At 43.1% G+C, this 14,421-nt stretch overlaps 1 protein-coding gene across 1 annotated transcript in view; it reads right to left on the bottom strand.

Moving 5' to 3' along the window:
* DPY19L1 (dpy-19 like C-mannosyltransferase 1) overlaps positions 1-13,149 on the bottom strand; it is a 79,571-nt gene extending 66,422 nt beyond the window's left edge. Inside the window, exons 1-4 of the mRNA XM_020788160.3 lie at positions 12,553-13,149; positions 9,755-9,823; positions 8,592-8,616; positions 6,812-6,899 (exon numbers count right to left, since the gene is read on the bottom strand). Coding sequence (XP_020643819.3) covers positions 6,812-6,899; positions 8,592-8,616; positions 9,755-9,823; positions 12,553-12,964 — 594 coding nt within the window. The 5' untranslated portion in view covers positions 12,965-13,149. The remainder of the gene's footprint in view (positions 1-6,811; positions 6,900-8,591; positions 8,617-9,754; positions 9,824-12,552) is intronic.
* Between the last annotated feature and the right edge of the window lie 1,272 nt (positions 13,150-14,421).

The following is a 14,421-nucleotide window of genomic DNA, read 5'->3' as shown; positions in this document are numbered from 1 at the left end:
TCTGAATAGTTAATTCTTAGGTCCTCTTCATGGACTGCTGCCTTGTCGTGGTGAAGGGTCTTGAGTAACTCAGAGAAGCTATGGGCTATGCTGTGCAGAGATACCCAAGACGGACAGGTCATAGTGGAGAGTTCTGACTAAACGCGATCCACCTGGAGTAGGAACTGGCAAGCCACTCCAGTATCTTTGCCAAGAATACCCCATGAACAGAAACAAAAGGCTAAAAGATATGATGCTGGAAGATGGCCCCTCAGGTCTGAAAGCGTCCAACATGTTACTGAGGAGGAGCGGAGGACAAGTACAAGTAGCTCCAGAGCTAATGAAGTGCTTGGGCCAAAGCCGAAAGGACAATCAGCTGTGGAGGTGCCTGGAAGTGAAAGTCCGATGCTGCAAAGAAAAATACAGTGGACCCTCTACTTAAGGAATTAATCCGTATTAGAACGGTGGCTGTAAGTCGAAAAGTCTGTAGGTCGAATCTCCATTGACCTACAATGCATTGAAAACTGATTAATCCCACAACTGGCAGTTTTTATTCTATTTTTGTTCCATTTTGGGGTTTTTTTGGTCTGTAGGTCGATTCTCCGGTTGCAAGTCGAATCGAAATTTTGCAGCCAGAGAAGTCTGTAACTCGAAGAGTCTGTAAGTCGAGCCGTCTGTAAGTCGAGGGTCCACTGTACTGCATAGGAACCTGGAATGTAAGATCTGTGAACCTTGGTAAGCTGGATGTGATCAAACAGGAGATGGCAAGAATAAACATTGACATCCTGGGTGTCAGTGAACTCAAATGGACAGGAATGAGCGAATTCGATTCGATTATCATATCTACTATTGTGGGCAAGAATCCCGTAGAAGGAATGGAGTAGCCCTCATAGTCAACAAAAGAGTGGAAAAAGCTGTACTGGGATAGAATCTCAAAAATGATAGAATGATTTCAATACGAATCCAAGGCAGACCTCTCAACATCACAGTAATCCAAATTAATGCACCAACCACCAATGCTGAAGAGGTTGAAATTGACCAAGTCTATGAAGACTTACAACACCTTCTAGAACTTCTAGATACCAAAGAAAGATGTTCTTCTCATTTTAGGGGACTGGAATGCTAAAGTAGGGAGTCAAGAGATAAAAGGAACAACAGGGAAGTTTGGCCTTGGAGTTCAAAAGAAGCAGGGCAAAGGCTAATAGAGTTTTGTCAAGAGAGCAAGCTGGTAATCACAAACACTCTTTTCCAACAACACAAGAGGTGACTCTACACATGGAAATCACCAGATGGGCAATACCGAAATCAGACTGATTATATTCCCTGCAACCAAAGATGGAGAAGCTCTATACAGTCAGCAAAAACAAGACCTGGAGCTGATTGTGGTTCTGATAAACTTCTTATAGCAAAATTCAAGCTTAAACTGAAGAAAGTAGGAAAAACCACTGGGCTAGTCATGTATAATCTAAACCAGGCTTGTCCAACCTTGGCCCTCCAGATGTTCTTGGACTTCAACTCTCAGAAATCCTGGCCAGCAGAGGTGGTGAAGGCTTCTGGGAGTTGAAGTCCAAGAACATCTGGAGGGCCAAGGTTGGACAAGCCTGATCTAAACCAAATCCCTTATGAATACACAATGGAAGTGAAGAACAGAGTTAAGGAACTCGATTTGGTGGACAGAGTGCCTGAAGAACTATGGATGGAGGCTCATAACATTGTACAGGAGGCAGCAATAAAAACTGTCCCAAAGAAAAAGGAAATGCAAGAAAGCAAAGTGGCTGTCGAACTAGGCCTTACAAATACAGTGGTGCCCTGCATAGCAACGATAATCCGTTCCGAAAAAATCATCGCTATCCGGATTCGTCGCTATCCGGGGCAAAAAAACCCACAGGAACGCATTAAAACTCATCTTTAAGCGAAAATCCTCCATCCGGCCGCCATTTTCGCTGCCCGGTAAGCGAGGAAAGGGTGCGAAAACACTGCGGACAGCCATTTTGGAACCGCCGATCAGTTGTGCAAAACGGGGCGTTTGCGATGATCACTTCTGCGCGATCATCGCAAACACCCCGTTTTCGCCCAGCTGATCGGCGGGGCTTCAGGATGATGGGGGGAAGCGCTTCCCCCCGATCATCCCGAAGCCCGCATTTTTGCCCAGCTGATCGGCGGGATTCGGGATGATGGGGGAGGGAGCGCTTTCCCCCATCATCCCGAAGCCCCGCCGATCAGCTGGGCGAAAATGCAGGCTTCAGGATGATGGGTGAAAGCGCTCCCTCCCCATCATTCCGAAGCCTGCATTTTCACCCAGCTGATCGGCGGGGCTTCGGATGATGGGGGAGAGAGAAAGCGAGAGAGCCGAAGCACAGCTGATTGACGGGGGATTCGCAAACTCCCGCCGATCAGCTGTGCTTTGGCGCTCTCTCTCTCGCCACCCCTCACAGGACAGCTGATCGCCGGGGCCTTTGGGATGATCGCGGGGAAGCGCTTCCCCGCGATCATCGCAAAGCGAATTTTTCCCATAGGGGCCATCGCAAAGCAATCGCTCTCGTGATCACAAAAACTTAATCGCTATGCGGATTCATCGTTAAACGGAGCGCTCGTTAAGCGAGGCACAATGTAGCAGAGAAGAGAAGGGGAACCAAATGCAAGGGAGATAGGGAAAGTTACAGAAAAGTGAACAAAGACTTCCAAAGAATAGCAAGGAGAGACAAGAGGGCCTTCTTAAATGAACAGTGCAAAGAAATAGAGGAAAATAACAGAAAAGGAAAAACCAGAGATCTGTTCAGGAAAATTAGAGATATCAGAGGAACCTTTTCTGCAAGGATGGACATGATAAAGGACAAAAATGGGAGGGACCTAACAGAAGCAGAAGACATCAAGAAGAGGTGGCAAGAATACACAGAGGAATTATACCAGAAAGATCCAGATGTCCCGGACAACCCAGATAGTGTGGTTGCTGACCCTGAGCTAGACATGCTGGAGAGTGAAGTGGGCCTTAGAAAGCATGGCTAACAAAAAGGCCAGTGGAGGTGATGGCATTCCAGTCTAACTATTTAAAATCTTAAAAGATAACACTGTTAAGGTGCTACATTCAATATGCCTGCAGGTCCGGAAAACTCAACAGTGGCCAGAGGACTGGAAAAGATCAGTTTACATTCTAACCCCAAAGAAGGGCAGTGCCAAGGAATGTTCCAACACTCAAAATCCTACAAGGTAGGCTTCAGCAGTATGTGGACCAAGAACTCCCAGAAGTACAAGCTGGATTCCGAAGGGGCAGAGGAACTAGAGACCAAATTGCTAACATGCGCTGGATTAACTATGGCAAGTCCTTAAAGAAATGGGAGTGCCTGACCACCTTACCTATCTCCTGAGAAACCTATACGTGAAACAGGAAGCAACAGTTAGAACTGGATATGGAACAACTGGTTGGTTCAAAATTGGGAAAGGAGTATGACAAGGCTGTATATTGTCCCCCGGTTTATTTAACTTATATGCAGAATACATAATGCGAAAGGCTGGACTGGAGGAATCCCAAACCAGAATTAAGATTGCCTGAAGAAATATCAACCACCCCCGATATGCAGATGATACCATTCTGATGGCAGAAAGTGAGAAGGAATTAAAGAACCTTGTAATGAGGGTGAAAGAGGACAGTGCAAAAATGGTTTGAAGCTCAACATCAAAAAAGTAAGATCATGGTCACTGGCCCCATCACCTCCTGGCAAATAGAAGGGGAAGACATGGAGACAGTGGGCTCCATGATCACTGCAGATACTGACAGCAGCCACAGAATTAAAAGACACCTGTTTCTTGGGAGGAAAGCAATGACAAATCTAGACAGCATCTTAAAAAGCAGAGACATCACCTTTCCAACAAAGATCCACATAGTCAATGCTATGGTTTTTCCAGTAGCGATTTATGGAAGTGAGAGCTGGACCATAAAGAAAGCTGACTGCCGAAGAATTGATGCTTTTGAGTTGTGGTGTTGGAGGAGACTCTTGAGAGTCCCCTGGACTGCAAGGAGAACAAACCTATCCATTCTGAAGGAAATCAACCCTGAGTGCCCACTGGAATGACAGATCCTGAAGTTGAGGCTTCAATACTTTGGCCATCTCATGAGAAGAGAAGATTCCCTGGAGAAGACGCTGATGTTAGGAAAGTGTGAAGGAAAGAGGAGAAGGGGAAAACAGAGGACGAAATGGTTGGACAGTGTCACCGAAGCTACCAACATGAATTTGACCCACCTCTGGGAGGCAGTGTAAGACAGGAGGGCCTGGCATGCTCTGGTCCATGGGGTCATGAAGAGTCGGACACGACTAAACGACAAGAACAATTCTTAGGTATGACTAAGTTACAATCCAATCCAATGTACTTATTTTATATATGGGATAGAATGATTTCCTGACATACACTGTAGCACAGTGCTAACCAGCTCTAAGTTCTAAGAGGTTGTTGTTTGTTGTTGCACATGTCTAAATAATAGGGAACCTGTGTTCCACATCAGACATGATACAGACATGAATTTCTGATGTTGTCTTATTTTGTTATTTTATTGTTTCTGTCCATTGTTGTAAACTGCCTAGAGTGGCCTTGGCTGCCAGATGGGCTGTATATAAATCAATCGTGGGCACTTTCAAAAGCTCTCCCGGGCAGAGAACAAATAGGTTTCCGACCAGGTGCCTCTACAGTCAACCATGCCTTCACACTATCTTTTCTGGCTGAAAAATACTCTGATCACCACGGAGTCAAATTGTATACAGCCTTTATTGATCTTAGAGGAGCGTTCGATTCAATCAACAGGGACATCCTGTGGAAGAAATTGGCCAACTGGGGGATTGACCCCCGCCTCCTTTTTCTGATTCAACATCTTCACTCTTCCAATTCGTGCCGGATTCGCCTTGATGGCACAGGCTCCATGACTAACGAAATTTCCATCAACAAAGGAGTCCGTCAAGGTTGTATACTTGCTCCTTCTCTTTTTAACTTATATCTTGCAGATCTGCCTTCATTTCTTTCTAGTTCTGGAAACTCCCCTCCCTCCCTTAACGGTGTCCCCGTACCCATTCTTCTTCATGCAGATGACGCGGTGCTGCTGTCAGTCACTAAACCTGGCCTTAGACTTCTGCTATCTTCTTTCCAAGATTACTGCCTCGCCAATGAATTATCAATTAATTCCGAGAAAACAAAAATTTTGGTTTTCTCGAAATCTTGGGCCCCGTCTGTCTGGAAGATTGGTAATTTATCATTCCAGCAAGTCCAGACCTTTAAATACTTGGGGATCACTTTCCACTTTCGACATAGCTGGATCCACCACCGCAAATCTGCCATTTCCTCAGCCTTACCACATTTAAATGCAATTGCCCGCTTTCACTTTAACAGTGGCAACCAGTACATCCCTGCTGCTCTCCACATATTCCAAATCAAAATCCTTTCCCAGCTGCTATATGGAGCCCCAATCTGGATTGAGGCTGCAAATCAAGACCTTGACAAAGTAGCTGCCTCCTTCCTCAGAAGGATTCTTGGGGTCCCTAACCTAATTAGATTATCCACACTGATACTTTAATTAGGCATCCGTCTCCCCTCTACCACCGCTTGGTCCCTAACCTTCAAGTTTTGGCTTAGACTCCACCTCAATACCCACCCTGACTCCTTACTCAATGACCTATTAAAAGATCCCTTCTCATCCAAGTGGTTTAAACTTCTCGATGCTAAGCTCGTATCTCTGGACCTCTCCCCCGAATCTCTTTCAGACACCAACCTTCACAGAGCCCATCAAATCATCAAATCCAAACTCTGGCAACAGGAACTCAATCTATTACTCCCTAAGGTAAACCCTACTTGTTCCCCTCACTTCTTCGGCCTCTCTCCCTCACTTGGTAGACCCTCAAATTATTTTAGTAAATTAATTAATCCCAGTAAAAGGAGAGCATTTATGCTAGCAAGATTAAACATCTTTCCATCTGCTGTTCATTTTGGCAGATTTGCAAACATACCACGCAACAACAGGCTTTGTCCTTCTTGCTCATCTGAGCCAGACACTCTAGAACACATATTACTTCGTTGCCCGGCTCACCAATACCTACAAAACAATATCCTTGAACCCCTTCTGTCTTCTCTTTTTGTTTCCTTTGTTGACCCTGTTCCTATCCTTTTAAGTGATTATTCGGCGACCATCTCCAGCTTGGTAGCGAATTTTCTACTAGCGGTCTCTAAGTCAAAACCCCTTCCCCAACCCCCTACTGCATCACCTTTCTAGCTCAAACCTCCATGATTGTTCCCCCTGGTCTGTAATATTATGGCACAAACTGTTATGGCTGTATGTTCCTTCTCTTTTTAAATGCCTATAAAGGTTTAAGTAAAGTAAAGTAAAGTAAATCAATCAAACAAACAAAAAAATAAATAAATGCAAAGAATAGGTGCTCTAATTTCAGACAAACAGCATATATTCCAGTATTCTCCAACAACAAAGATATTCATGAAAACTGTTTACTTTTTTTAAATAAAAGAAATGGGAAAAATTGAATTAACCTCATAAGCACACATCTTCATATTCCAGGTAAGTTGTTTCATGGTTGACTAAACAAAACAGTTATTCTGAAATCCATTCACTTAATTTTACTGTATCATATAAATGAATGTTTGAAATCCTATTTGATTCAGAAAGCCACATTCATGGCAGTTCACAAAAAATAACACTAAATATGATATCCTAACATCTCTTACATTCCTAGTTTGCATCCTGGCTTGATTCACCTTGCTACAAAGGATTTGGAAAACAACTGATGGTTAACAAGTTTAAAAGTAATAATTCCACTTAAAGTACAATATAAACTCTAACCATTTCGGTTCTGAAAGACATTTCTTTTTCCAGAGCTGAAAGATGAGAAAAATGGCGGTCATTTTCAAAGAGAGTTGATATATAGTACCTATACAAAAAAACACAAGAAAAAAATAAATCTGAAGACAAACTGATCCCAACATTACACTTTAACTTCTTTGTAAGTAAAGCACAAAATAACTATTGGTTCACAATTCTTGTTTTTACCAGTGTATCTTGAAAACTGGAGAGAAGGAACAGATTGTTATACCTTTCCTTCCTAAGTGCAGTTTTTTTATACAGTACACTGGTTGCAGAAAATGCAGCTTCTTCATATGGGCTACTTAAGGGATAATGTGCTCCACCTCTCTCCAAGAAAATCATTTGGTTTCTCTATTGGAAACAGAATGATGCTTTTTTCTATGCATCCAGCACAAGACAGCAGAGACCTGCTGGAGGAGAGATAGAGCCCTCTGTTCCAACTCTCCCAGACCATTCACTCACCTAGTATAACTGTGCTTAGTACTACAGGTAGTGTACAGGCCAGCAGCAAGATGTTTCTCCTCAGATTCTCCCCACCCTGCATTTGTACAGTGGTGCCTCGCTTAACGAGTGCACCGTTTAACGAAAAATCCGTATAGCGATCCCCTTTTGGGGATCGCTATACGGATCAGCCCCAATCGCCGCACTCGCTTTGCGACGATTGGGGCTCCGGCGGCCATTTTGGAGCCGCCGAACAGCTGATCGGCGGCTCCAAAATGGCCGCCGGAGCGAAAACATCGCTGGAGGGGGTAAGTTTAGACACTTATTGGAACGCATTAAACTAAGTTTAATGCGTTCCAATAGGTTTTCCTGCCCCGCACAGCGATGTTTTCGTATAGCGAAGGTTAATCCGGAACGGATTAACCTCGCTATACAGGGCACCACTGTACTACTAAGATTCATTTTAACAACCGAACACCTGCCACTGCAGATGTTTGAAGAGGATTAGTTAAAACAACTGGAGACTAAAGAATCTTAAATAGATTCTTCATCTTGAAGTCTCAGCTCTATCAGTGATATATAAGGAAGAAAAACTAGAAAGCATTTGTTTCTCACTCTACGAAATCCACCAACTGAACTTCTTCCTGATATGACCCCATTTCTACCTGAAGAAAGCCGATGAAAAGAAAAAATAAGACCATTAATGGTTTGCCCAGCCCATCAAAACTTATTCTACAGCAGTTTGGCCTGTCTTGAAAGACATGCATTTTTTTCTTGTATGCTTAAAGCAGAAATAGGGACCCCAAACACTACCCTCTACCTGCATCATGTACAGTGGACCCTTGACTTACAGACGGCTTGACTTACAGACTTTTTGAGTTACAGACTTCTCTGGCCGCAAAATTTAGGTTTGACCTGCACTGAGATTTGACTTACAGACCAGAAAAAAACCAAAATGGAACAAAAACGGCCTGTTACGGGATTAATCGGTTTTCAATGCACTGTAGGTCAATGGAGACTTGACATACAGACTTTTTGACTTGAGAACCGCCTTCCAATACGGATTAAGTTCTCAAGTCAAGACCCCACTGTACATGCATCCACCGACGAATGACTATCACAGAGGAGTGAGGTGCATTTGCGAAACAAAAAAGTGAGGAATTCTGGGACAGGAGGCTACCACCATACACTGCCTTTAGGAACAGAAGAATTGTTTACCCAAGCCTAAGGTTTAAGCACAGAGAGACAACAACTGTACTTGGACCTTGACAGAGAAACATAGTTGTCTGCTGTGGCCCTCTGTTACAGATATACATACCAGTGAAGAATTCCTATAATGACAGCTGTTTAAAAAAAAAAAAAGAGAAAAAGTTACTCAGATTCAATCTCAATCTTTACACTAACTTCTAAAAGCACATGCCTAATCCTCGGGGCCTCTATATAAGAAATAGCCCTAAAAGCCAGGATATTCATTTAAACAAAGCTTTCCTGTACTTTAATATTTAACTGTGTATGTCAGCATATGCCTGATATAAAAGAGATCTCCAAACTACTGGCTCCTCCTCCAAAGGCAGTACAATGTTATTATACTGTCAACTAATTTTACTTCTGTGCTATACTACAAATGCAATAAGCAAATAAGAAAACATTCCATAAATACTTTTATAAAGGCACATGAATGGACACTATTCATGAAGCCTCTGCTATGCAATGAAAACGTACATTATAAAAACCAGTCTGCTTTTATCTGACATGCTGCACATGTATCCTATTTTGGTATGATTGTCTAGATATATCTTCTAATTATTTTATTTATTTATTTAAAATATTTTTACCTAGACTTTCTTCTAAAAGGATCCAAGGCAGCTTGCAGTATTAAAAATGAACAACATAAAAGCTAAAAATAATACATTATTACTATATTGGAAAAAGAATTAACCAAATATATTAAAACTCACAGCAAAAGCAATACTAAAAACACAATAAAAACAACAAAAATAAGTGTAATTAAAAAAATCCTTAGACAGTCAGTCACAAAAGGAAAGCCTTCTTGAAGAGAAAGGTCTTTGCCTGCCTGCAGAAGGACAGCAAAGTTGGGGCCACCTTGGCCTCCTGTGGCAGGGAGTTCCAGAGTCTGGGAACAGTGACAGAAGACCCTCTCTTGTGAAGTGTGATAGGATCAAGAGAAAGACTTCCTCTGATGATTTTAACACCCAGGCAGGCTCATAAAAGGAGATACGGTCTTTGAGATAAGAAAATGAAAAAACTCAAACAGTGGAAATATTTTTTACATCTTCTTACAAGAACACACATGAATACTTTATGCACCCAAGTAATCTACTCTGTGCAATGAAAATGATATTAATGTCTGAGGTTTCAGCTGCAATTACATGCAAGTCTGCCTCACAGTAAGTTCAACTAAACTTAGGACTTTTTCTGAGTAGACATGTTAATGGGAACACCGTTAAAAAATATTCTCACCAATTAGAAGGGTAAGCCATATCTTGTTATCCACTTTTGCAATGAAGACTCCTGTTTCTTTCAGAGCATCTGTTTAAAAGAGGAAAATAATTTCATTAGACATTTTACTGCTCAAACTCCTTTGTGTGTGTGTGTGTAAAAGCAACTTAATGTTTTTGAAAATTTGCTGAGGATGAAAAACAGTGGCCACATTTACAAAGCTGCATCAAATATTTTATTTTACTATACATTTAATTCAAAGCTTTCAAACAACAAAATGTAGTAATATAAATTTACCCCATATTCAATCCAAATTCTATTAATATGAATAACACAATTTAGTTTCAATATTGTTGTTGTTAATATTTCCTATTTAAATACAGCTATTAGTTCTCTGACAGAAGGCCAAAAATGAATTTCCTGGCACAACAGCATGTAATGTTTGTACAACGGCATGTTTTAGCTTACAGGTTTTAAATATTTTGAATTGTTTTCAAATTTGATTTTTAAATCTTAATACTGTATATGTTTAATTTCTTTTAAATATGATGTTTATATAGCTTTTTAAATCTGTCATAAGCCACCTTCGGTCCTCTCTACAGGGAAAAAGGTGGCATATAAATAATTTACCTACCTAACACTACTTCTTCCTGTTCTTCCACCAGGGTTAGATGTCATCATGACCATTTTGACTTTCAATGCAGCAGCTCTAAATATGCTGTACTGTATCCAAAGCAGTCTTCAAAGTCCCCCCCATTTATTCTACTTCAAATAATCAATGCCACAATATGTACTCAAGTGGGTTTTGTTACATGATTGAAGCACTCTGCCTTTCTCCATTTTTTGTTTTACTTGATGTAGCACTTCTTTGATGGCCACCCTCTTGATTCAAAAATTTTTTACATCTCAAACTAAATCCTTATTTCAAGTGCTTATATCTCTTCTATAGTATACAGTAGAGTTGAGAATATATAACACTGTACAGTGGTGCCTTGCTTAACGGGTGCTCCGTTTAGCAACGAAACCGCATAGTGATTAACTTTTTGCAATCGCAGAAGCGATCGCATTGCGATGTTTCCTATGAGGTTTTTTCACTTTATGATGATCGGTTCCCTGTTTTGCTTAACGATCATCGCAAAGCGATGATTTTTTAACAGCTGATCGGTGGTTCCAAAATGGCCGCCAGGTAAAAAAATAGCCGCCCGCTGTATTTTCGCATGGATTCCTTGCTTAAGAGGCAGCGAAAATGGCCGCCGTATGGAGGATCTTTGCTTTAAGGTGAGTTTTAAGCCCATAGGAATGCATTGAATGCGTTTCTGTGGGCTTTTTAAAATCGCATAGTGATGAAATCGCTTAGCAGCTATTTTTGCTGCACAGATTAACGTCGCTATGCGAGGCACCACTGTATATTGAACATACAGTACTCAAGACCAATTATTTGCTGCACTTTACGTTCCTCAGACAGGCTTTGCCTTAGCAAATGGATGCCTGAGATAAGTTTTTTAATTAAACGCTGTGCCTTGTGGCATTGAATGTATTTGTGGTGTTGACTGTACTCTTTTCAGTGTGGTATTTGATTCTTTTTTAATGTTTGTATACTTATTTTAGCTTTTAAATATTGTCTTTTAATGATGTAAGCCACTATGGGTCCTTTTTAAGGAAAAAGATGAGACCAAATATTTTAAATAAATAAAATAAAAAAATAAATTAAGGAAGCTGCTTCAAACCATCTCACTTTTCTGGATATAACTCCACTGTAAATTCCAATGTAGCTACATAAGCTCAAAGGTAAGCATACTTTAAGTTTTCTGGCTAATAAGTTTAAGTGACATAAATATCAATCCTATGCATGTGTACACCTAAACATGCCCTATAGAGGCACGTTTGGATTCAGTCTACTATTCAGATATACAGTTCTATCTAAGTATGTAAAATACTGTCTGAAAATATTAGTTAAAACCATAGGCTTAAGTTTCGTGTTCCACTAGACTCAGCCGATAACTACTGATTGATTAAGCCAACACATGTAAATCTCACTGATTCCACCAGTCTACTCTAATTGGAATAACCAGTTGGATTTAAGCTGTAGTCTACACTACTAAGGTAAAGGACATACATTTCAGATTTGATTAGATCAGGACTGAGAAGACAAACTAAGAGAACACTACCTACATAAAGAAATAACACTTTTATATAAACAGCACTCTCCATCTCACAGGAACAAACTAAAAGTCTTGAATATCCAAATACCACTTCGCTTGCAGTTTAGAAATGTATAAGCAGCTCTACTGGACTATGGCAAGATTCCCACGGGCATTATTTCATCTGTGCTGCCACCCTTCCAACAAATCCCTCCTAACCCGGGAAAGCAAAATCAATCAATCAATCAGTCAATCAATCAATCAATCAAGGAAATGCTTGAGGCTCGTGGCAAAAACAAAGGCTTGTTGCATATCTAATTCAAAAAGAAGAACGTCTTGCACAACTACTGGAGATGACACTGGTTTTCTCTGTAACTCTGGAAGTGGCGATCCCTGTTGAATCCAAGGAGAAAAGTTGCCTTCATAAAGACATCTTGATAATGCAACCTAGATGGTTCTCTTATCCGTTTCTCAAGATGCTTATAATCTCAGCAAGAAATCTGCTCCTTCCCCATTTTTTAACTTTAGTCCATGTTCACAAGATTGCGCTCCTCTTGTCACTTCTGTCGCCCAAATTCAGCCATGGCGACCAGCCTCATCATCCTCCCACCCGGCCGGCCGCATCCCCCTCTCTCCCCACCCGTCTTCGTCGCCCTCGTTCCCCTTCCGGTCTCTCACCGCGAAGCCAGCCTTGCCATTCGCCCACCGCGGGGCCCGCGCGGTCCTTCCTCGGCTTCTGGCCGTCGCTCTTGGCCCCTCTCCTGCTGGACCCTCCTCGCTTCATGGCAGCAGCAGCAGGAGCCGCCCCGCCGGGCAGATGCCGCTTCAGAGTCTGCTGCAGCCCACGGACCCAAGTGGCCGCCAGGGAAGGCTCGTTCTCGGCGGGGGCCGCCGCCGCCATTCGGCTGAAGCCGCGCTCGGGCTCCCCCTGTCCTCCCGCGTCCGGCTGTTCCTCTTCCTGAGATGGCGGAGGAGGAGGCGGCGGAGGAGGAGGAGGCAGGGCTCCCTGTGGACTCCCTTCGTTGCCACAGCGATTGGGAGGCTCCAGCAGCGGCTGCTGCTTGCCTCCGCCTCTCCGTGGCCGAACCATCCTCCTCACTTCCCTAGAAAGAAAGGCGGGAAACGGGGAAAGGCACGCTGAGGCAAAGGAGCCCGAGCTGTTTGTAGGGAACACGGCGACCGTTCCCAAGAAGCCAAGGGCGGGGGGGCAGGTGTGTGTGTGAGGGGACGCGCTGAGGCAGAGGAACCGTAGCCGGTGGCAAGATCCCGGCTCTGCGAGGTTTGGGTTCGCTTTCCCGTCCCCCTCCCCGCGTTGGCCCGTGATTGGCTGCCAGGGGCGCGTGAAGGCCGTGGCCGCGAGAGGGCGGCGCGGCGCAGCGCCTGAGTGCACCCCCTGGCCTTGCCTCGAGGAAGTTGCTCCTCTGGCACTATTACTGTAGCCTTGACCTCGTTTCTCCCTGGCCTCTTTACTGTATTTCCAGCCTGTTCTCCTGCTTCACTTCTCTCTCAAAGGAGGGGTGGGATCCCTTCCAGTAGCTATTAGGGCCTTAAGCCTACCTTGCTCTCTAGGCTTGAGCATATGGGGTACAGCCTTGTCCAGAGGCTTCTTATTTTAAGGCACAAGAAGAGGGCTCATGGTCGGGGATAAGTGGAGATTGCTGTCCAAAGGCCAAGGGCCGGTGTGGTGTACTGTACCTTGGTTAAACGTGCCAGAGAAGAACTTGAAAGATCCAAAGTCTGTTCCTCTTTGAGCCGTGGAATTCACTGGGTGACCTTGTGTTAGTCCCTCTACTATGGCAGTGGTTCCCGACCCTTTTCAAGTTGTGACCACCTTTTATAGTAGCGAAGTTACCTGTGACGCACACACACACTGGCCCATTTGCAGAAAAGCATGTTTAATAGGGCAAAGTCATTCCCTTCTCAGAAAGCAGGGGCTTCTTTCTTCCCCAAAGGGCCTGCTTCTCATACGTACATGTATATGCTAACTTTAATATCTGGCTCTGAAAAGTCAAGAAAAAAACATTAATAAGGGCTGCAACACTTGTAAGGTGACCCGCAAATTCCTAGAAAATACTTTGTGACTCCCTTGGGGTTGTGGGTCCTAGGCTGGGAAACAGTGCTCTGTGAGTTTGATTTATCTAACAGCGTTGCTGTGAGGACAACTGATGAGAATAATACTTTGAGCTCAGTGTATGTGCCTCCCACGTACAGTGAGTATAGCACATAGAAGCAGAAAGGAAGCTCCAAGTTAGCTGAGAAGACAAGATTTTGGAACATTGGCCTAACATTGCCCTATTTGGGTGTCACTCTGGATTGAACCTTGACTTACAAAAAAATTGTCTAAATGCCAAACAGAAAGTTGCCACCAGAAATAACATGCTTAGGAAACTGAATGGGGCAGGCTGGCAAAATATCCTAGTGCCGTATGGTGTATATCATCACATGCCAAACAAGTGGATGTAGCTCTTAATCATGCAGAATTATTACTAGCTGTGTGGAACCTATTCACTTTGAAAAAGGCTATTATTTGACTTGCAAAGGCCCTCC

Source organism: Pogona vitticeps, chromosome 6 (assembly GCF_051106095.1).
Source record: "Pogona vitticeps strain Pit_001003342236 chromosome 6, PviZW2.1, whole genome shotgun sequence".
In the NCBI taxonomy this organism is placed as follows: Eukaryota; Metazoa; Chordata; class Lepidosauria; order Squamata; family Agamidae; genus Pogona; species Pogona vitticeps.
This window is presented reverse-complemented; position numbering and strand designations above follow the sequence as displayed.